Here is a 23779-nt window from a genome sequence, read left to right as displayed (position 1 = left end):
ATGAATTACGACACATGAATGTTGTTTTCCGAATGCTCCAGTGAAAGAAAAGCAACGGGGTGGAGGGGGGTGGCGGGGGTGGGGGGGTGACAGAGTGTGTGGACCCCTGGCCAGGCACAGTGGAGCAGAAATGACTTAAGGACTTAGGAGATGCTGGAACAACACCACTGAAAAAGCCAACACAAACATCTGCTTTAAACATCACTGAGGCCCCTCTTGCTACACTACCTTTGCAAAACTATGAGTGCCCTCATGATGCTTTCAAGTTTGTGTATAACTGGTATTTAAGACCGTTATAATACCCCTGTGACACTAAAATGAAGCTCTGGGGCCCATTAATCTTAATAAAACCACAGGGGGAAGATGAATTCAGGAAATCACCATTGTGCCAGAGGGAGTTCTCCTCCTTCTGTTCTTCTGATCCTCCTACATCTACCTCAGATCTAGATAGAGTTCTACTGATCCAGTAATACCTCCTTTGACTTCTAGGAGTGGAGTCATTTTAATAGCTGGAGATAAAGCAGTCGCTGGTGCCAATCCTTGTGTCGGTGGAGGAGACAGGTGTGCCGGCTCGGGGAAACTGTTTAGCAATCTATGCCTGCTGGGGCTGGTGGGTGTTTGCGGCCGTGTCTGGGAAAGCAACAGGGTTAGCCTATCAGAGACGAGGATGTGCAAGACATTCATGTGACTTTTTACGGGACGGGGATCTCATAAAACTCACATTACTTTTAAAACGGTACGAGAGGCTCTGGCCCAAGGCACAGCACCGACCATGGCAAGAATGAGAGCCGTTTGTGTGTTTGCTAAAAAGGTACTTCTTAATTTTGGACATTTTAAATCAACCAAAACAAATCATGACATCCGTGTGTATTTGAATAAAGGACAAGGATGATCAAAACTGTCAGATGTAAATACCACGCGCGACTGGTGTCGATGGAAAAACCATGGGAAGGGAAACACTGATCAACATGGTATCGAGGATAAGGGGCCATCCCATCCTCAGCGTTCACTCCCAACATGTGCCCTGGCTCTGCCAGTGCTTCTGTATGGATAAAGAGCTTTGGGTTACCCGCAGGCACTGAGCAGCAAGTAGCAAGTGTAAAAGCTGCTGCACACATAGTGCCTCCTCTCTCTCCTCGCAAGTTTAAATATAACTCCCCGACCAGTGGCAGCTGGCCCAGCGCAAAGCCCCTAAAGCTGACAACTCTTTTCTGCTGGGCCGGGCTATGCGGTCTTGCCCATGGGCAAAGGTTGCAAAGGCCAACTTAAATGGGGCCCCGGGTCTGGGGCAGAGGTGTGAATGCCCACATGTGCTGGTGCCAATCAGGGCTCATACCACCCGAGCTGACCCCAATACCACAACCTCTTGAAGACATCAACCCGCATGCCAGCAATCCAATAAAAAGGAAAGGCCAAAGGGCAAGGGTTACGGACACTTTCACGTAAAACTAACCAATCTTTGGTCAAAGCATGCTCTAGATGTTGACATTTTAACAAAAGACACGCATGTCTGTCCGTTCCTCTTTCTCTTAAGACCGTAGATAAGAGAAACGCTGAATATTATGGACTGAGTGAGTGGGAGTTGCAGGGAGTATAAAGTGACAAGCTCCCAGGCAAAAACAGGTTAGGCCAGTCTGCCAGAGAAAAGCAAAGCAGAGCTTGGCCCGCGCAGGCGAGTATGGAGCAGAGGTCACTGTAGAGGACGACTTAACCACCTAAAACAGACCTGAGCAAACAAGCTCACTGGTTGAACGTGTGTGATGTGTGTATACTTGTGCTTTCAATGGCTGTCGAATTCCACTGTCTAAGTGTAGAGCGGCACAAAGCCAGAGAAATCCCGGGGTTATTTCAGGTAACTTCACATCTATGTTTAGGGATAAATTTTCCACCCACATTTGGCTGAATGTGTATCTTGTACTTTGTTTATGTGTATATGTGTGTGTGTGTGTGTGCCTCCTGCTTTCATTGGGTACTCGTGCTGGTCCTGTCGGGTATGTCAGCTGCTCTGCCGCCGGTGAGGAGCGGATCAAGCTCCAGCAATGTTGGAACCTGGGAACTCTCATTTAAGATGGCGCTGAAAGCTGTCCCGAGGTGGAGAGTTTCCTCATCGGTCAGCTGCTCTCAGGAATGGAGACACTTTATAGCAGCTGAGGACAATTCCTACCTTGACACGTCGACTGGAAAACGCAGGGACTTTCACGGCATAAACAAAGCTCACACGTACCAACAAAACAATTATTAATTTAGACGCTTAAAGAAGACTCTTCACATGCGGACGGACTCGTCTACATCTGTGTTTTGACAGAGCAGGTGCCAAGGAGGATGACTCTCGTCATCGTGTTTAGCATTGGGACCGGTCTTGTGTGTCAGACAACAACACGCAACCTGTTTAAACAGAGAACAGTTTCCTCCCTCCCACACAGAGAGCCTCTTTTGATATTGGTCGGACCTCTATTTTAAAAAGACACTTTATTCTTCAAAGGGTGTTTACTCAGACCGGGTTGGGGGAGTGTGCGTTTCTATGTGTGTGTGTGTGTGTGGGTGTGTGTGCACGCGCACCCACACACAGGTATATGCGTGACGTAGTTCAATAGATTGACTACAAAGTGGGGGATTATAGCGAGCGATTTCAGACCATTCCTGAGGCAAGACCGGGCCCATCCCACCCCACATCACACCTGGACCGAGACTACTTTCCCTCATGATTGGCTAACTTCCTCAAGCATCCATTCGACGGCATGTTAACACACAGCCAGAATAATAAGGATCATATTTGAAGTCCCCAACTCCCACTCCCGGAAAAAATTTCACGCTGGCTGAGAGCAGTGCCAGCGTGGCTGCGATGTCCCCGCGCACGTTGCCAGAAAACAACATGACACAACTACATGTAGCATTAGATCATGCTTCAAATGAGGACTGGAGCCACTGGGAAGCTGAAGGTTTGGCATCCGCACGTTCCACGCATTGGCCAGCTCAAAGACAGGCAGATTATGCCATTCCGCCAGTGACGGCTCACCTTGGCCTGGGCTGAAGCAGCTGGCTGAACTGCTGGTGGGGGGTAAAAGAGAGGGTGCCAGTAGGGAGGTGAGGGGCTCAGGGAATTTGAAGTTGTGACTTATGAACTTGAACATCACCTAAAGTATCCAGGTGAAAAAAGCAAGAGGATATGAATAAACGTCCTCTGTATTCATCACTGACACTTTTAAACTGTTTCTCCTTCATGTGTGCTTCATAGGAGAGGGATTTCTACTAGTAAAGCAGTTTTTGTTAGTTGAATTCAATCGGTTTATTGACTAACCACTTTGGCTAAAAAGAGAAGCACATAGCAGCATTATGAAGGGATAGAATACAAATGTGACCCAGCTTCAGTGGTTTCACATTTGCCTCCCCCCCCGCCCCCCCGATTCCTGCTTCTTTGGAACGAGGGACCGCAACCTCGCAGATAAACGAATTCCAGCGACCTGCAGGAATCCACCGCTCGGCGCTGAAACCCCACCAAGTCAAACAGGAGTCATTCGCATTGGACTCCGAGATGAAGGGAAATCCAAACCCACACGCTCCCCCGACTCCCGAAGTCTGTCGGTCTAACGCAGCAGATGCAATGGTGAGAGCGCTGCTCCACCAACGGGAGCCTGGGGAAGGGTGGATGAAGAGAAACGGGAGGGAAGGAGTCCGAAAAAAAACAGCCACAAAAGAAGCCAAGAGCAACACAATAGCTCTGTTTCTCACTCCGTCTGCAAGTTAAACTTCATGCTGTATATGAAGGGGGTGTGACTCAGAATACTTTCACTTCAGTGCTTGTGGATAAGCCAGTTTTCAACCTTTTGGAGTTTTAAGAGTAAATTACTATTTAAGTCTTACTATATATATATATATAAGTCTGATTGGAATAAAAATATGTCATCTAAAAATTAGTATATGCTGATCGTCTACCAGATCCATATGAACTGATTGGTTTGGTGTCTGTTCCAAACTGTACATTTTACGTATTTCCATTTTCATTCCAAAAAAAGAAAAAAGAACGGACACAACGTGGTCACAGACGTGGAAGAGTTGGAAAATGAGAGAGATAGCGCACAGTGAGGGGACAAGCAGACACGTGCAGCGCCATAATCGTTTCATTTTGGGCCCATGCAAATGATGGAATGGTAAATTCCAATCGGAATGAAGACATTTTGCATATAAACATAGCTACAGTTTACGACTGAGAGAAAGTAGCACCAGTAAAAAAAAAAAACTGGCTCCCTTAGTATACAAAAACACACACCTTGCTTACAGCCTAGGTGAGTACTCGACACATATCCCTCTCACGCACCACTGGAGTATGGGAAGACAACCGTGTCACATGAGGGTTGCTGCGGAGAGGGCGGGGGTGATGACACAGCCTATCTCATCGCAGTAAAATGAAAATAAACGACCTGCAAACCTGAACAACAGCCAAACAGTAGGGAATAAAGCGTCAAGCTCAGAGTGACCAGAGCCCCAAACCCCCACTGTAGGTCACACTGCTCAGCCCGGAGGAAATGTGATGACATGATTGAAAGGGTAAAGGCCAGGTTCCACTCTAAACAAGCAACACCGATGGACCAATATTCATCCTTTGAAGGTCTAGGCTGTTAACACCACTCTTTTGTCAATGAGCTCCCACACGGAGCTTAATTTAGAACTGAAGTTAAAAACACACACTCTGACCTTTACGATTCAAAAAAACACTTGCCCACCACCCCTGAAGAGGAGTATGGCGTTACGTGCCCTCAACCTGCACGTGCTCACTGTAAACATGGCAGCCATTCGTTATTTATACTCCGCGGAGCTTTTTCAAGGTGGTGTCACTGAGCTCGCTGTGCTTTTACCTCAAACACCAGAGAGTCAAGGTACTTTGTAATGTAAACTAAAAACACAAAAAATGACTTCCTACTCCTACTAAGAGGTTTTGGGGCGACGTAGTAGCTTAATGATTGAGGTGCATAGGGCCTTGTCATGGTAAGCTGTATTTTTATGCCTCCCAAGAGTTGAAAAGCCGAAAAGTTGCACTTACCAAATGGATTCCAGTAGAAAATAGAGTCGTAGGTTTGACCGTCTGCTTCTGCTGTTCAATCTGGGTCTCCAGCTGGGCGGCGCGGACCTTGTGTTTGGCCAGCAAGATGGTGGCAGGAACCTGAGACTGCTCCTGCAGGAACAAACGAGGTGAGGTTTGAGTAGGGAAAATAAACACCGCTGATGCTATCGCTATCTCATTCAGTTCAACTTGACTCTTGACTCCATTCCTGAGAAAAGTTGCGTTATGGAGTGGAGAGTCATTTTGGCTTTTGAAGGAGAACGCGCCACAGGACCATCAGATGTGTGTTGCATATAAAACAAAGTGCTTCATCAAGAACGTCTCTGCACAGCACAAACACCGGACACGCGTGCATCTACCGCTGTATGTTGAGAAGAGGTGAAACACAAGCCCCAGCTCCTCCATCCCTCACGTCTCCCGTCTACCAGGATAACTGAAGGTTTCCGGCGACCTGCCGCATTATCGATGCAAGGCATATTAGCAAAACTTGTGGCACTGCGAGGGGCGCTGCTTCAAGTGCACCGCACCGCCTTCACCTCCATTAAATGCAAGGTCGGACATTTCACTTTCTCCGGTGGAGCGTTGCCAAGCGCAGAGGTCTAAGAACACGAGCTTGAACACGTTTTTCATTTTTTTTCTTTTTTCTTTTTGAGGAAGTAGGACAAATTTGATAGGGGAGACAGGCATGGCAGGACAGTCTAGAGGTTCCTTAGCATTTTTTAAATAATCCATTTTTTTATTGGACTATACAGAAGAGCCACTACGGGGGTTTTCATGCTACTTATCATTCACAAAGTGATAAATTATACAGAAAATATGCCTGCAGGAAAAAAAAAGAAAGAAGTAAAATCAGTGTTTACATTTGCAAAGAGAAAAGAATCAAGTATCTAATTGATCGGTTAGCCATTGCTCTCAGAAACAATCTAAATATATGTGTTGGCATATGCTTGTGCGCTCATATGAGGACAGAGGGCTTTCTGGTAACACAGGCGTACAGATGTCAGAGCTCAGGGGAGTTCCCCAGGGGGGGTGAGCGCTGAGCACTGAGCTCATCTGGCTACAGTCAACAGGCCCTGTGCCTTAAACAAACAAATACACAGCTTAGCCCGCTATCTGTGATGGCCCTTCAGCAGTCCACTCGACAGCAACAATCACTTCCACAGCCTGCAGCTCAACACAATGGAGCCAAAGAGCTTTGGAATCACAGAATGAGAACAATGTGGCCTGTAGCACAATGACTGGTAATAAGCTCTTAATGATCTTACAGCCATCAACCCTCAGGCTGGAGGGTGTGTGTGTGTGTGTGTGTGATGTTATGTGTCCGACATTTTTCATAAAGTGACTTGCACTTTGCTTGTCCTGTTGCATCGCGGGACTCGTCATCACGTGGACACGTGTGCACGTGTGTCTCTCACCAGTTCATCCAGCAGAGCCTGCTTGTTCTTCCTCTTGGCCTGCAACTGCCTCTGCTCCTCCTGCAGCAGATCCAGCCTCCTCTGCTCATTGCCCTGCTGCTCCATCAAGAGCAGCTCCTCCAGCTCTTCCTGCTCTCGGGTCTGAGGATAGGACAGGTTAGCAAGAGAGAGAGAGTAGTAGTAGTCGTAGTAGGATATGTAGAGAAATTCACTGAGTACATACAAGTGTAGCCTTATTCCTCTGGATCAGGTCTCTGTTCTCCCGCTGGTACTGCTCCATCCTCAGCTTGGTGTTCTCAACATCAACGTTGTTTGTCAGGTTATACACTACATGGGAGACACAAGTTAAAGTTAACCCCAGAGACACTGTTGAGTCGATGACACTAGGAAGTGTGTAAATGTGTAAAATGATGTTCAATGGTGCAACATTGGAATGGTTTACTTTTTTCTCTGGACTTAAGTTTTAACATCTTCAGTTATTTACTAAGGGGAAATGTCATTTGAGGGGAAATCCTTGCACCACTGATATTATCGGTGACATAGATGACAGAATTCTAGAAAGAAGTCTCTGGGAAAAAAATGCAAAAACTTTCTCTGTAGGTCAAACACCTGCTGCAAAATCGTACTACTTAAAGAGAGCCGTACTACTACTGTCGTACTTGAGAGTGATATTATTATCCGTCCTCTTTCATTGTCCACGCAAACATGATTGCAGTGTCTTCAAATTCACTAAATCAACTGCCGTCACAGCTGTGTTCAAACCAAAGTGAAGATCTGATTCCGCACGAGTGCCTGTCGATGCAGCATGCAAGGGCATAGCAATAATATTTGGGGTTGACGGAGTGCCGTAACCCAACTCTTTTAGCCCGTCATCGCCACAGCTCCATCCGTGTACAAATGGAGTCTAGCTTCAGTCCTGGAAGCACCATCAGCTCTTGTCCTGCCCAATATGGTATAATTACTTTAAATAACTGTCCTCGGACCCCATTGAAGCCCAGTGTCCATCAAGTGGAACTCGATTTTTTGCGGTTCCATTTGGAATAGTACGAAGAAAAAAACCCAGCCCCAACCATTTCATTGGGGGTACAAATCTCTGTAGTAGCCACAAGCCTGAACCAGGGCTTTACCAATCCATATGCTATTCTACTTTTAACTGAACCGTGGAATGGACACAGAAGCATGGGCACGTATATGTGACTGTGACTCTCTTAATACAGCAAAGCAAACTTGCGTTGGCAGATACTCCCTGATCCATGCTTCTGGCGGACATGGCCGCCAGTAAAACATCAGCCTTAGCAGAAATCATTACTCTCAGAAGCATCCGTCCCCCTACCCATGTCCTCCACTTGCTCCAGGTAGTCGTTATACTCTCTCAGGCTGGGGAAGTCAAAATCCTTCTTGTTGTATCTGCAGACAGACGAGAACTCATGATACAAATAATAAAAAAAACCAGATGAAAGCAAATATGCACCGACATTAATAGCTTCCATTAAATCAACCATTTTATAATACCATGACTGCATACTGCCTAATAGGCCCACATTAGATGTCAATTAAGGGGCTATTAAAGAACAGATGAGAGGGAGAGAGAGAGAGGGCGGGGAGGGGCTGCGAAGTAAAAACCTGGCAGGGAAAGAGCTTTCCCGTTTCAGCCCCCCCATGGGGAGAGTCATTGTCTACAAAACAAACAGTGTAATGAGAAAGACAAAGGTGGCTTAAGAAGTGGGCGGGGGGATGAGATGACACATAAACACACAGCGCCACACCCCTCGGCCTCCCAGGTCCCCCCCCCCCCCCCCAACTCACATCTTCAGCACCTTCTTGCGGATCTCCACCTCCTTATCTACAGTCGGGTCCTCGAAGAGCTGCACGCGGAAGTTGCACTTCCGGAGGGGCGTGTCGCACTGCACGCAGTTGCCCGAGCCGCGAACGAAGAGCATCTCCACGCAGTTCTCGCATCTGTCGCGGGGAGAGGGAGACGGCCAATTAAAAGCAGTATGAGCAGGCCTCAGTGTACAGTGCGTGGCTGCTGAACTACAATTTTCCTCACAGTAAAAGTGAATTTGTGTGTTTCTTTTATGGCTGTAAGTTACTATCAGGCACAGCGGGTCATAATGGGACATGCGAATATTTCCTCTCTGTGCTCAAAAATGGCTTGGAGTGGATTATGACAGGAATGTCGTTGAGGCTGTTTCCCACTTTCAGACAAGAGGAAATTAGTCTGACACCCCATCAGCGGAGTGTCTGTCTGCCATGGAAAAAACATTTTGCTTTATTGTTATTTCAAACGACCACAGTCATTCCGCCACGTTGCGTAATATGATAAAATCCAGCTCAGTCAGTCCCAGTGTAGCCTATCATTATAAAAAACTGAATAAAACTTACTGTCATTTGGAAAAAGCGAAGAATAACAGATCGACACATGGAGTGCTTTGCGTCTCCTTTACTGAATTCTTGCTTCAGACTTTGTCTGAAATGTTTGACATTTCTCAAACACATAAACGCAAACTGCTCCCGGCTGACATGGAGCCTAAATGAAAGGAAGCATCACATTTTAAGCCCCGTGATGAAATATCATGGACATCTACGCGGCCATTGATCAAAGTATGTACTATAAATCTGTGTAATGGACGTGATTACTTTCCAAGACAAAATAAAGCACAGTCATGATGAGTTTTTCAGGCGGCTTTCGGTTCCTCCTACAAAGCCAACGTGAATCCCAATTCTCTGCTGTTTAGTGACCTCCTCTCCACCACAGAGCGAAAGAGCATGAAACTCTCAGACACTGTTGGGCTATTTAAGGTAAACGTCCAGTTTGGAGTGGGAAGATTTGCTTAAAGCACCATCATGACATCAACTCCATGGTAACCATCAAGCAGAAATACCTGCGGGGCACAACCCTGAGCTTCGCCATCAATCACACTTTTATGCAGGTAGGTGTTTACCCATCACTCACTCCTAAGTAAGGAGTGGACAATGAGAACAATGGGAATGTTCCTAAATCTCCCCTGATGGGGTGGAGGGCTTGGATAAACGTTTGCACAGTACACCGTTTTAATTAAGTCCTTGTGGAGCTTTATTTCCACAGGACTTCACCTTCCTGCTTGCGACCACCTTCACAACATGGATAACATCTGGTTCCTTGTGGTGATCTCAAATGTCAGTTTGTGTAAGAAAACGTAGCAAAATTCAGGCCAGATTTTTCACAATCTATCATCGATGATAGGGCCGAGTCACTCCCCCCCTAAAAAGTAAAACAACTAGGCTCAAAAAGCTCTCCCAAGGTAGAGCCCATTACAATATTCATGACAGAGTCATTGTGCGAGACTTTTCACTTCATCAGCAGGATTCAAAACAAAACCAAACAAGAAAAAACATCAGTTGGAGGAGAAAGTGCAGAGCCATGGAGTTTGGCTGTTTATGCGTAGCGTCTTAGATATGGGTCAAACAAGCGAAACCTGCCAAGTCGGACACCAGCAGTACAAGTCAAACTCCTACAGTAGAACTGAAACAGATTAAGCGTCGCGCGGTGCTAGTTTACAAGCGTGTCAGTCTCAGCTTGGCTTAGACGAAGCAGTCATGTGAAAACGAAAAGCCTCGCTGGTGGAGCCCACTGCTCAAGTGCAACCTGGAAGCGGCAGATGTTCACTGTGGCCCCAGGCTATAGGAGATGTATAGGCCTGGCCATATGGAGGTAGATAGAGGGATTCCAGCTTGTTTCCACAGGCCCACAAAGAGCCCATTCATCAACATGGGATGAGGAGCGGGGTGTAGCTTGCCCCCTGCCCCATAAACGGACCACACAACAGAACCCTCCGTAGGGGGAAATCCTGTGTAATTCAAGAGCAAAGAGGTGAACGTCTAAAAGGGAGGGAGGAGAACATGGAGTCAATTTGCCATCTCGTGAAGTTTGCCTTGCCCAAGTGACAGCTTTGAGATTGTGTGACTGTTGTTGCAATATGTTATCAAACGGGGGGGGGGGGACTCGGCAATCTCTTTCCAAAGCTCGGCTGTACCGCAGTACAGCAGAGAGGACATTCATGTGAATAGCCAGAACTCTTTCCATCTTTGTGTCCCAGGGCTGTTGTTGCCGACTGAGTGCTCCCGACTCCTCCCTCTCTCACCTGTCCTGCTCCGAGCTCCAGGCTCCTATCTCTCCTATCTGCAGCTGTCAGCAGGTCAGCGAAGGGGGTGGTAAGAGGATGGTAAACAGGGTCCTGGCTCAGCCATGGGGCTCCCCCAACACTGCTTGGTGACAATGCCTGTATGTGTACTTCCTCCCTTTCCAGGATTGAACAGAATCACTATGAATCACTATGAATAACTATGTACAGACCAGAGCTGGATTCACCCGTTTACGTCACAAAGCTCAGGATCTTTTCAGTACTTTCAGAGCCTGTGACTGAGTTCACCGTCATATTTAAACATGCTCCGACACCCCGTGATGCCCCATGACCTCCAATACCTGCAGCAAGATAGTAAAAAAAAAAATTGCTGAGGCCCAAGAATATGACTGCAAATACTCAAGCTAGTTTAGGCTTGTATTCTTAAAAGAAAACATTATTCATATTTGGAGTATTTAATAGAATGTCGCTTTAAGAATAGAGTTTGAGGGGATGCTCAAGTTGGAATATTAAAATACATGTGCTTTTACAGTAATTCCCCATGAATTGCTTGGTATAAAGACTAGAAATAGGGCTAAACAGCCAGCCTGGCTCTGTTGACCACTGAGTAGCATCTATAAAGTTAATTAATAATATGTTATTTGGGGTTTGTTTAATCTCTGTAAAAAATTAAGTAGTCTATAAATACTTAGTGAATTTGGAATATACAAATAAAATTGAAATAATTAAATAGAATGATTTAAGAAATGAAACATTATACAGGGGGGTTAGAGGGGCTGGTAGGGAGATTTCTTTAATGCTTTAGACTTTTATTTCTGGAAATAAAACAACCAAGAACCATAGAAATATCCAGTTTCAACTTAATGAAGAGCCACCCCCAACGTTGTTTGTGCCTGCCTGTGTGCCCAGCGTCAAATGCCAAAGGGACATATGCCTGGTGTCATTGTGCGGGGTAATAAATAACAACACCCCCAGTGACAGGGATACAAAATGTGCTGTGGGATTTAAATTTAGATGCATGCTAGAGGTGGAGAAGCTCAATACTGCATTGCATCGACAAGGCAGGAAGCCTGGTCAACACTTTTTAAATGAATGAACCCAACTATTGGGCTGCAGCTCAAGGTGACAGTGTTGAATACAGATTGTTTTTATTTATTTATTCATACAGTTATGATTTGACTCGGTGAAGAAATATGTATTGCCGATTCAGACATTGCTTGTGTCAAAGTTCCGAGCAATTCCACTGCAGAAGTTTTGAGAAAATTGAAGAAAACGTCTTCCCACTTTAAATATTTATCAACAAAAGTCTCAAAAAAAGGTGAGAAAAATCTTTAAAAAGATTCTTGCTACTGCCCCGCAATGTGTACCATTACAACCTTAGTATACAGTTATTGTGGGAAGGGAGAATGAATGCAATAGAATACAATAAGGACCTATTAATTTAATTGCTGACTAGTATATGCTGATTAGGTTATAAGCAAATAATTATAGGGCAATTTGTCATATCAACAATGAATGCCACACATCAAATGAACAATTTGTTGTTAGAATAGTGGGGGTTAGGTATAACAGATGCTTTTATTTGTTTTATTCTAAGGATTTACTAGTCCTGTAACAGTCGAGGTTTTAATCTACATGTCTACATTTTTGTGCATTGTAAAGCACGTAAATCCACAGTTTGTATTGATGATGAGCATGTGTATTTATTATAACTAGATTATATGCCATAAAGCATACATACACTTTTAATTTCTTTCTTTCTTTTCTCCTTTCTCACTCACAGTTTTCTCAAAAGATTTGTCGACTACAACTGTGGAGTTAGTCACTGTGAAACTGAAACACATGACTCGTGATAAAGTACAAGTCTCTTGATCTATCAACACTTCAGTAAAGCCTTAGTGCAAACAAGCTGAATAACATCAGCGATGACAATACTAATACAGATTAAAAGTACAGCAGTTTTCAAGCGGTGCATAAATTCTGCGTCACACTGGCTCCAAGGTGACCTGAGCTAGGACATCTCTCCGAATTGCTTCATTGCAGAATCATTTTAATTTTCTGCGTGTAGCCCCCTGCATCCAGACGGAGGCAGTGAGTTATGAGCTCTCTGACCTGATGACAAAGCACTGCTGCTTCCTGATGGTTCGGTCAATAAACAGACAGGGTCAAATAAGATGCTCTCATCAGACTACCACAGTCGCTGCACGGTGCTCAGAGAGAACACGTCCCCTACATTCACATGGCCGGGTTTTCAAACAGATGACAAGGGGGAACGCTGGAAAACGCTCCGCAGACAAGTTTTCTTCATCGCTGACGTGACAGTGACCCACAAACAAAACTCAAGCAAACCACGACATAGGATTAGTGAGGACCAGTGTCTGAGTTTACTAGGAGATCAAGTCAATGGAAGTAAAAATTTGATAGAAATACAACAGGTGTTAAGTAAGTTAAAAAGGATATGTTCAGGGACCAGGCTGAAGATGGTTAAGTTTAGGTACAAAGATGAAAGTGGTTACATTTAGGATACATTCCTAGTGGTTTGGATGAGAAAAGGATATGGTTGTGTGTGATTTCTGTCTCTGCCTATAACTAAGATAAAAAATATGGTAAAACCTAACCATATTGTGCCTCACTATGTTGCACAACTGGTCTGTAGATTAGATGTTAATGTACAGTTGTAAAGCTGCTTAAACACCTGTGTATTTTATTTTATCTGCCTATGAACCATTAACCATAATGAATAAATTAATTCACTATTTTGAATGTTGATTCATCGGTTCGTGAGAAAAATAAGCGACACATTAACAAATAAGGAAAATAATCCTTAGTAAGGGCCCACTTTGTCACTCAGGTGCAAACAATGACAAATGTCAACATCAAGCAGGTTTGACAGTTGTCTTGCAGCACTGTCTATGATGTGACAGAGAATAAACACACAATTCAACAGCGTCAACGCCTGTTGGAGCTGCATCATCTTCCTGAAGGCAAATTTATGTGATCAATTTAACACCAATGTGCACATTTAAATCATCTCTACTCTATCTTCTTATTACAGTCTAATCAATCCTTCTTTTGTGTACTGTACATTTCTGAGAATTATTAGCTTAGAGATCAAGTTAAGCCATTTGTCATGTGCATATTTTAAATTTGATCATATAGAGATGTGTTTGTTTAACTCAAGATGTTAAGATGTCAAGATGATATTCTTCTCCCATATTGTCAGACCTTTCTTGATAAGGACATGTTGAAATACAGAGGGGAATCTCTTTGGAATAAACTCCCCACATTACTAATAGTGATATCTGGTAGATATTGTATATATTACGTTGATTTAACATCTGAAAGGGTCTCGAATCAACAAAGATCTATGGCCCTGATTGAATCCTTATGTAATTACGTTGAATAACATCTTAAACGTTGCTGGTTATTGTTATTATGACTGTTGTTGACCATTGCTATTTTATCTAGAACAGGTATCCTCATTTAGCCTTCATCGGCTTATGTACTTCCCAGCACAATTTGTTAATGTGTTGCTTTTTTCCGCATAATGTGCCAAAAAAACATCACAATGAGGAGCTAATAAGTCGTTAGTAGCTAAAGGCTAAAGAAGTGGCACACACATGTTGGATGCACGAGTTGAGATAAAATTACAAACTTTAAAAAGGGACATGGATACTTTTAAAATGCCACTTAACCGCGTGCTTGGTGTGTGTCGTGTGATAGTGGGTGCATTTTTTTGCACAGAATGAAGACAATCCCCACATCGTAGCGTTACACGATGCTACATTAGCTTGAGTTAGCTGTCAGGTGTAAATAGTACTCACAGCGTGTGGCCGCACACGTTCACCATCAGCTTCAGCGACGGGTTCCTGTACTTGGTTGTTTTGCATCTCGGGCAGCCTTGGTCGTCCATGACTGACGGAGAGAAACACCGGAGAGAATCTTCAACAACAACAAGAAGCAGCAGCAGCAGCAACAGCAGCTCTGCTGTCAAAGAAAACGGCTGCGTTACAAACAATTAGGTCCGAGAGGAAACTGCAGCGCCAAATAAGCAGTGTTCCCTCCTGGACAGAAGTCTTGTATAAAGTTCCTAAAAGGTGATACTTGAGTAAAGTGTACAAGTATTTTAGAATATGACTTTGGTAGAAGTTTAAGTCACTTTTTTTATAATATTACTTAAGTAAAAGTCTTAAAGTATATGACATTTGCAAATATGCAATTTTCCCCACTGCGGGACAAATAAAGGACTATCTTATCTTATCTTACATTTACTTTATAAAGTCATTTTACGTAGTCATTTTATGATATAAAATGTTCTTAAGTTTTAGAAGTAAAAGTATTAAAAAAGTGAGGAGTTAGGAATGAGCCATGGTAGCTCAGAGGTAGGGTGAGTTGTCTTTCAACTGAAAGGCTGTGTGTTCAATTTCTGGCCCTGATAGTCTATATGTGTCCTTGAGCCAGACACTTAACCCCATGTTGCAGCATGTGAATGGGCATGAAAGATCATCAAGACTAGAAAAGATCTATATAAATACAGACCATTACCAACTCTTCTTCTTCTGATTTTATTTGGTAGAAACGAGTAAGTTGGATAGTTAAAGGAAATGTAATGGTGTAAAAGTTGCTAGAAATACAAAAAAACAAAGTTAAGTACAGATACGTGAATTTTGTACCTAAGTACAGTAACAAAGTTAGTACTTTACAACACTGCTAGACAGCAACGGTTGTCAAACGGCAGTACAAACACAACCCTACAGTATATATATCCTGGATATATACCCTGGAAGAGTCACAGAGTGCCTAAGCTGCTTGTATAAAATGGTTGTTCAGTGTCTCCTCTGTGTATAATAACCCCATTCATGATGATGACTCCTTACATGATCTAATGCAGAGCTAAATCCCAAAGTTCAAAGGTTTAGCCCCACCCCCTGAATTGAAGAATATACAGAATATAGCACAACTACTTCAAATATGTGACCCTTTTACCCAATGAATAATAATTAGACCTGGATGATCACAAGCTCAATATTTTAAAAACAAAAAACAAAAAAACAACTGGCATTACAATTTTGGCCATAACTGAGAAGCTATGTTTTGTTTACAAATGATTATACATCATTTAAATGTGAATAACAAAGCTCAAAAATAAACAAAGTAATTTGGAAAACATTGATAAAAAGGAACTCTGAGCAAAATAATAATTAAAATTTAAAAAAATACATGTAGCTATACTGTATCTGAAGATAATAATCGATGATGATAGCTATTGTCGATATCTAACATGATCAAGAAATGACTTTTATAGTAAAAAACAAAAAAGTAAAAACTACCTTTAAATGTAGTTTATTTTCTATTATCTATTCTATTTATAAGAAACACTCTACAACCCAGCAACTGTGATCCAGTGTGAGCCTATACTAAAAGCCCAAGCATGTGTGTTCTATAGGCCTATTGATTTAATGACAACATTAATAATCATAAAGGCAAAGTCAGACTCCATATAACCTGCATCACAAACACACACTTTCGTTGGCTGTGTGGAGTGACATTTGAAAACATCATCATTATTATTATTATTTCATATTAATGTTAAACAGATGGTTTGGCTTTGTGGTCACAAGTGAGTGGTGAAAGTCATATTTGGAGCTGCTTTTCCAGCTCCGAGAGAGACAGAAGTATATCACGCCACACATACACTTATTAGACAGTCTGAAAATGAAAATGTGCATTCGCAGGGAAAAGCTTTTCATCGTTTATTATTCCATGTTTATGGATGGGGGAGTTGACCAGACAGTGTTTATTGTGGTCATAATGCATTTGTATATGCAGTCTCACTCTAATGTTTTATGAATATTTTGAGTCCAAATATTTTTTTTAGATTTAGATAATAAGGAATATTTAAATTCCTCAATATTTTCCCCTTGAATTTGGCTTGTGGTGGTGGTGGTGGTGTGATACGTTGACTCTGTACATACAGAAAAGGCGGCTCCTGCCATATAGAGACAACAAGGATCAAGGATATCCCGTTCCCACGATCCCAAAAAACACTCACCTTGCACAGGTGAGGTACGGGAATATACTGGAAGTCACTTCAAACACTCATGTCTGAATCGGCTTGCTCCTCCCTTGTGGGTCCACCGGCGGGCCAATGGCGTGGCTCTCCTGCAGATAGACCCCAGTGTGTCTCCTTCCAGCCCCAGTCCCCGCAGAGTAAAAGTCACGTTGGAAGGAAAAGGGGAGAGAGGTATCTACTTACAGCTGCTGTCAGATATCCGATCGCGCTCGCATGGCGAGGAGGTAATCCGATCAAGCTGGGAGGAGTGACTTTACCAGGGAAGGCTTGAACAAAAAAATGTCTTCTTCTTCTGCCGGAGAAGTCACAGCAGCAAATGACATCAAGAGGGAAAATGTGAAGGAGCTGGATGAGCGCGAGTGCATCAAGTTTGTGGCGCTGGACGCGGCGGAGTTGTCCATGGAGCGCGCGACTCCCAGCGCGGACGCGGTGCGCACGGAGCTGTTGGTGAGCGCCGCTTCCTCTCTGGCTTTCTCCCCGGAGCAAGTGGCGTGCGTCTGCGAGGCTTTGCAGCAGGGAGGCAATGTGGACCGGCTGGCCAGGTTCCTGTGGTCCCTGCCACAGAGTGACCTGCTGCGCGGCAACGAAAGCATCCTGAAAGCCCAAGCCCTGGTCGCTTTCCACCAGGCGCGGTACCAGGAGCTGTACAGTATACTGGAGAACCACAGCTTCAGTCCGTCCAACCACACCTTTCTGCAGGATCTGTGGTACAAGGCCCGATACACTGAGGCGGAGAAGGCGCGGGGGAGACCACTGGGCGCCGTGGACAAATACCGGATCCGGAGAAAATACCCTCTCCCCAGGACTATCTGGGACGGCGAGGAGACTGTGTATTGTTTCAAGGAGAGGTCTCGGAACGCGCTGAAGGATCTGTATAATCAGAATAGGTACCCATCTCCTGCCGAGAAAAGAAACCTCGCCAAGATTACAGGACTCTCCTTGACCCAGGTCAGCAACTGGTTCAAAAACAGGAGACAGAGAGACAGAAACCCTTCCGAGGCACAATCAAAAAGGTGAGGCAACTGAAGGAGCAGCCGTTCAATCGCACTCTCAATGTGGGTCAAATTATTTGCACCTTCCTCCGAGTGCGCCGTGCGCAAGAGGCGCGTTAAAATACACCGAGACTTATTTTAACGAAGTATTTGAAGGCTTTTTTTTTTTATGTTGAGTGGAGGGACAATCCACAGTAGGTTATATACCCACTCACGCCAAAGTCAGCGACTTACAGTGCTCCGAGGATTGTATAATCTGTAAGCGCAGCCACAATGGGAAAATAAATGATTATTCATAATAATTAAGAAGCAAAAAAAAAAAAAAAGCTTCGTAAAAACGGGCAGGAGCACGCTTTTAATGTTTTGAAATATGAAGCTGTTGCCTTTCAGATCCGGTTTCAAGTGTGTTGGTGCTATGGGGCATGGAAACTATAAGCAACCAATGCACAATCACACACACAAAAGTGGAACTGAAAACAACACACACACAGTTATTTTTAATTCCTTCTAATAATGCCTACTCACACTATAAAATAAAATATCTTTCATCATCACATTTTTTTTTTCTCTGTGCCAGAACAGAGAACTGTCCCAGACATAGTCTCCAACAGCTCGTGCGTTTTTATTCCACAATCTTCCATACAAACACTAAACACACTGAATTACCTCCTTTTATGTTTCCCTGTGTATGAACAAAGCTGACGCACCTGGTGGAGGTGACCCCTCTGACTCTCTCTCTCTGTCTGTCTCTCTCTCTGTCTCACACACACACACACACACACACACAAATATCTTACAGTTCTCCTGAAAGTGTTATTTAAAACCTGTGGATATTTTTGAACAAACTCAATCGTCTCACTTGCAGTTCTAATGTCTTGCTTTATGTCTTTTCTCCTTGGAGGTGTGAGTGTGTGTGTGTGTGTGTGTGTGTGTTGGGGGGGTTGGACGTGTGAGTGCGCCTGCTGGGGCCTGGGGTGTCCTTGCAGCTGCTTTAATCAGTCTTTTTAAAGGGACCTTAGTAAACAAAATATAATAGGCTGTGTCCATTTGGTTGTTAAAGACTGTATTCCAGGCATTTTAATTTCACATTTACAAGAATAGAGTGATTGATCCCTTCAGCCATTTGTTCTGTGCCACCGCCAAGCACTGACATTTTGTCACGCCAGAGTTTACTGTGCCAAATGGTTGCACGGATGTTGGTGTTGGTCGGTCGAGCCCGCATTGGTTGTTGTCAGTGCAGGCTCTCCATGAGGTTAGAGAGGGCTTTTCACATTCACAAACACAGCATGCTCGTCAAAGTTGGTTTAAAAACACAGCAACAAATGTCTGCCCTGGGTGGGTTTATAGATGACATGTGGGTGGAAAGAAAATAAACAGCGTTATACTAGTTTATTCTCTTTCACCATGTGGATTGTTCTTCTTAAATGGCAACTCCAAAGGAAAGTGAAAAACAAAGCTCTGTTTTTTTTTTTATCAAGAAACACATTTCAATGCTATTCCATGATGGCTTAAGGTCAAACTATCGTAACACTTTATCTGTAATGTTCTGCCTCTTTTCCCCAGTGAATCAGATGGAAACCACAGCACAGAGGATGAGTCTAGTAAAGGCCAGGAGGAGCTGTCACCCCGGCCCCTCTCGAACTCCTCAGATGGGTTGATGCCCCATGGGATTCAAAGTGGGCCTCTGGACAGTGGGGTGGTCATCCAACAGATTGGGGACATCAAGATGCCCCCTGGATCCAACAGCGGCGGCCTCTACAACGGAAGTCTAGTGACAAGCAACACCTCCTCCACCATGTTTCACAATGGTGGCTCGTCTTACCTCCACACGCCTGGGAACATCCTGTTCAACGGGCTCAATTTGGGCATCCAGCCCTTGGCCTTCAACCCCCTGAGGTCGTCTGGAGGGGTTTTGCTGGGGGGCACTGGGGTGGACATGCAGATGCAGGAGAAGGGACTGGGTAGTTCTCCTGAGGACTCCGGCCTCCAGTACACCTCCTACTCCGGCTGTGTGAATGGAGCGGAGGTGAAGCTGGAGGGGACTCACTCCATGGCTGCCCAGAACGGAGGCTCCTCCGTGCTGGCGTTCAGCTCGCCGTCAGGCGCGCTGCAGCTGGGTGGCTACAGTCTGGTCCACGTCCCCAGTGGAGTGTCGGACAGCGACAGCGGCTCGTTACTCAACAGCGATGTCGGTCTGCCGACCTTGCAGCTCTCTGCGTCATCTGCCTCGACCATCTCACAACAAGGTGGGTACAAGACGTGCCGCATCTGAAACACACTCGGCACATAAGGACTTTTGTTTACTTGATGAGGTACAGCTGGGCAACAATGACATTGTAATCTATAACAGTATTATTGACCCAGTGCACAATGACTAATGCCTAATTATAGGAATATGAAGCTTAAAGTACTCTTTTGACATGAATGCGACCTGTGAGACCAAGAAAAGGCAAAAAATGAGAAGCCACGGTAAGGATCCCCAACGTTCAAACAAACCATCTGAGTCTTGTTTATAGATATCTTTACATCTCTCAGCTTGTTGTGTTTTTAGCACCAATCCAGTGCATCACTGCCTGCACTTCCCGGTGGTTTGTCAACAGATCTCTACTACGTCCTCTAAATGAATCCAAACTGCTTTATTCTTGGCTTGTCTGTGTTTGGGCTGTAGCCCAAAGGGCTGATGCTATACATAACACAGACCAGAAGAAACGGGGAAGGGCCCCCACACACATGCACAGCCAACACACACACACACACACATACTTTAAGAGGTGGTCCTCTGAAAGCCCCCGAGATGAATAAAAACAAGTTCTGAAGTCACCATCACTCACCATCACTGCACTCTGCATGTGCAGAGCAGGGAGGTGGTAAAATATGTTTCAGACAATCAGAGGCCGCGGAGCGCACGAACGCAACGCACGAATAAGCCATTACAGCACTTATGTTGACAGAGTGCAGGGAATCTACAGCAGGATGAATTATACGGACAAACAGCAAACTGCAGCTTGCTGTTTGGCTCTGGCAGGCCTGTGCATATATTCTCTTGGGCACCGCGGGGTCACACAACTGGCCTGTTCTTAATAAAACATCAAGCAGCGTCAGGACTTTAGAGGAGGACCCAGCCATTCTTCGGCTAATGTATATTTTGTTCTGTCGCTGCGTTTCCGCAGGTCCTTTACCTCTGGACAACGTCGCCGTGAGTTCCTCCAGCGACGACTCCTTCCAGCAGCAGGACAAGCTGACCATGACGTCTCTGCACCACAGCACCGTCCTCTACAGCTTGAGCAACGCCGGCCAGCCGTCCATCAAGAAGGAGCCGCTGGAGGGAGGCGTCTACTCCTCCTATCACCACGGCCTTCACTTGGACCCCAATGGTCAGCTCAGCTACACCACTCCTAACTCTGAAGAGGCTCCGTCCAGCCGAGGTCCAACCTCGACCACGGAGGTCTCCGCTGTCGCCGTGTCTAGCCCCGAGCCGGAGGTCTACACCACCCTCACCATCAGCACGCCGCTGATGGCCCAAACGGACGCAAGAAGCCACCACCTCCAGCCCACGGCGTACCTTGGGGGCCACGAGGTCCGAGGGCCCTTGCACCTGATGGGCCCCGGCATGAACAGCAACTTCATGAACCTTTCAGACAACAAAGTGGACGGCTCCGGCTCAGGCAGCATGAATGAGATGGTGCGGGCGATGTGTGGGGAGATGGAGGCTGTGGAAGGCAAGGAGCTAGCCAAACTACAGACAGTGCAAATGGACGAGGACATGGCTGACCTGTGACCTCAAACCAGTCTCAGAAGAACTTGTGTCCTCCCCAGCAGTGACATGGTGAATCTTTTTACCCTCGTGTGAGCGTGTGTTGTTGGTTGTTTTTTTTATTATTATTTTTTTCATTTCCTTTAAATGTTAAATTATTTGTGTTTATTTGACTCTTACAATGCACTCTAGTCAGAGGGGAAGCCCCATGGGCGGGCATTATCAATTCATCATGAAATTGAAAAAAAAAACATGTTTTTAAAGCTTTGCTATCCAGAAGAAACACTTCGCAGACCGAAGAAGTCGCTGTGAGTGACTGGGCCACGTTTTAATGTGCATTTTTATAGACAACACCTGCTACTTCCTGTTGAGTGGATTTGATCCGCAGGAACAGGTGCTGGAATGTCTCGGGTCATGTGACCAGGATGTTCCTCCAAACCAAATGCGTCATCTGGCTCGAACCAAAAAGGTCATTCTGTTGGGGGGGAGGGGAGGGGAGGGAGGGAGAGAGAGAGAGCCTTGGTGAAAATGATCAGTTAGATGTAGAGAGACTTTACTGAAGGACAACACACACAGATAAATAAATTAAAGGTTGAAAAGCTGCTGATTTAGGGGGAAGTGTCCTTCAGTAAATCCTTTAAATTGCCTCTCAATTGACCGATTTCGTGAACGGGGGGGAGCGTTGTTGAGTGTGGGGACTCGAGTGAAGACGAATGTGCCTTTTCCGCTACTTAAACTACACAATGGCATTGGTCTGTTCTGGCATTTGCACTACTGTGACGACAATGCAACGTTTCCCAACGGCCTTCACGTTGAAGGGTTTGTCGATGACGCGGGAGCGACAGCAAATGCACGTCGTTCAAGCATCGCCCCAAACCGGTTTCGCCGGGTTCACGCGTCGCCCGCCGTTTATAGTGACGCAGCTCGTCGTACGTCATATCTATAAATGTGACGATCCTATAGCATATCGTGTTTCAATATCGACGCGTCTGTCGGAAACGACGTATTTTTCTACGGAGCCCGATGCAAATATCTACAGGTGTGTGCTTTGAAAAGGTACAGCGAACAAAGGTACAGCATTAAGAAGAGGACAAACATGTGGTTGCTGTTTTTTTTATCGTCCTACTTTTAAACCAGAGGGGGATTGTGATAATTCCTCTTTGCATGGCGTCATCACATTTGGGACATTAGTGCCTTTGACTTTTATTTTGTAAATAATACTGAACGTGTAAGCTCAAGCTGTAGGTCACAGGTGGGGCGTCAGAGGATGAGGGAAGACCAGAGAGAACGCAAGAGCCCGTTTGTCAAGTGTGTCCAGTGCTTTTCACAACAGGATCCCGGGATTCCTCGCGGTCATACATGACCGTCATAGCACATTTCAACATTGCAGTCAAAGTCACAAGATGCACATCACATGTTCTGACACCTTTGAGGACTGGGTTTCCTCAGTGCTTTAATGTAATATACCAAAAATGGAAGTCATGGGCAAATAGTGGGGTCATTTTGTTTCTTTTGTTCTGTTTGTTTTTTGTTTTTTTTTATCTTAGTTTGAATATGTTTGTTATCTGGATTTATGTGAATGTATTTTTCTAAATCTCCATACTACAATAAAAGTTTATATTTATAAAAACATAAAAACAGACGCCCTTTTTTTATATATATATATATATATGTATAATATTCTGTCTCGCAATTAAAATGAATCTCACAATATTAGGGATGCGACATTGAGAAGAAGAAGAATATGCATGGAGTAGATTGTTGTGGGTTGGGGTGGAGGTGGAGGTGGGGGGTGTTGGGGGGGGCATGCAGTAATCCTGCAAACCTGGTGCTGCTCTCTGGAAAACCTGCAGTGATCGTTTGCACATGCCCAACAACCTGGAGTTCATTAGGCCTCCTTTTCTCATCTCAGCCCTTGTAATTCAAATAAACAGCAACGAGATTTCCAGAGGTAAAGCTCTTTTTGGGTGGGAGTGGGGGGTTGGTGGTGGTGGTGGTGGTGGTGGTGGTGTTGGTTGGCCCTTTCTCCCTGAGTGAAGGATGAAGACCTCCCTTTCCTTCTTTAACATGTGAGGAATAAATAAGAAACACTCTCACTCACAGACACCAGGCCTCCATCCAAGAAAAGAGCCTGAACGCCTCTCGTGGCTTGACGGATTCTCTGTGAATTCATGAATTTCCGCCCAAGACAGCGGGCACTCGACCAATCGAGCACAGACAGCGGGAGAGATAAGACGCAAGTTTGACAAATGGATGAACGGGAGGGGAGGGATTGTCTTTTCTTTTATTCACTTACATGTCTGTGGTAGATTATAGGAGTCGGGTCCTGTCAGCAGATCCTGGGGCTGGAGGAGATGTATGT

General features: G+C 44.9%; 2 protein-coding genes across 3 annotated transcripts in view; one reads left to right on the top strand and one right to left on the bottom strand.

The window, feature by feature from the left end:
* The window catches only part of mnat1 (MNAT1 component of CDK activating kinase), a 29924-nt gene extending 12783 nt beyond the window's left edge, over positions 1-17141 (bottom strand). The window contains exons 1-7 of one of the 2 annotated variants that reach the window (XM_058616137.1): positions 16651-17141; positions 14423-14585; positions 8281-8433; positions 7808-7881; positions 6698-6801; positions 6475-6615; positions 5039-5170 (exon numbers count right to left, since the gene is read on the bottom strand). In XM_058616137.1, the coding sequence (XP_058472120.1) occupies positions 5039-5170; positions 6475-6615; positions 6698-6801; positions 7808-7881; positions 8281-8433; positions 14423-14511 (693 nt within the window). In that variant the 5' untranslated portion in view covers positions 14512-14585; positions 16651-17141. The remainder of the gene's footprint in view (positions 1-5038; positions 5171-6474; positions 6616-6697; positions 6802-7807; positions 7882-8280; positions 8434-14422; positions 14586-16650) is intronic. The other variant, XM_058616139.1, reaches the window with a different exon arrangement.
* On the top strand, positions 16951-23048 carry six4a (SIX homeobox 4a). Its single transcript, XM_058616134.1, has 3 exons — positions 16951-17684; positions 19227-19909; positions 20834-23048. Exons 1-3 carry the CDS (start codon positions 16951-16953, stop codon positions 21439-21441), a joined length of 2025 nt encoding a protein of 674 aa, XP_058472117.1. The 3' UTR covers positions 21442-23048.
* The last annotated feature ends 731 nt before the right edge of the window (positions 23049-23779 follow it).

The sequence above is a fragment of the Solea solea genome, chromosome 18, assembly GCF_958295425.1.
Source record: "Solea solea chromosome 18, fSolSol10.1, whole genome shotgun sequence".
In the NCBI taxonomy this organism is placed as follows: Eukaryota; Metazoa; Chordata; class Actinopteri; order Pleuronectiformes; family Soleidae; genus Solea; species Solea solea.
Note: the sequence above shows the minus strand (reverse complement) of the source record. Positions and strands in the feature narration are given on the sequence as shown.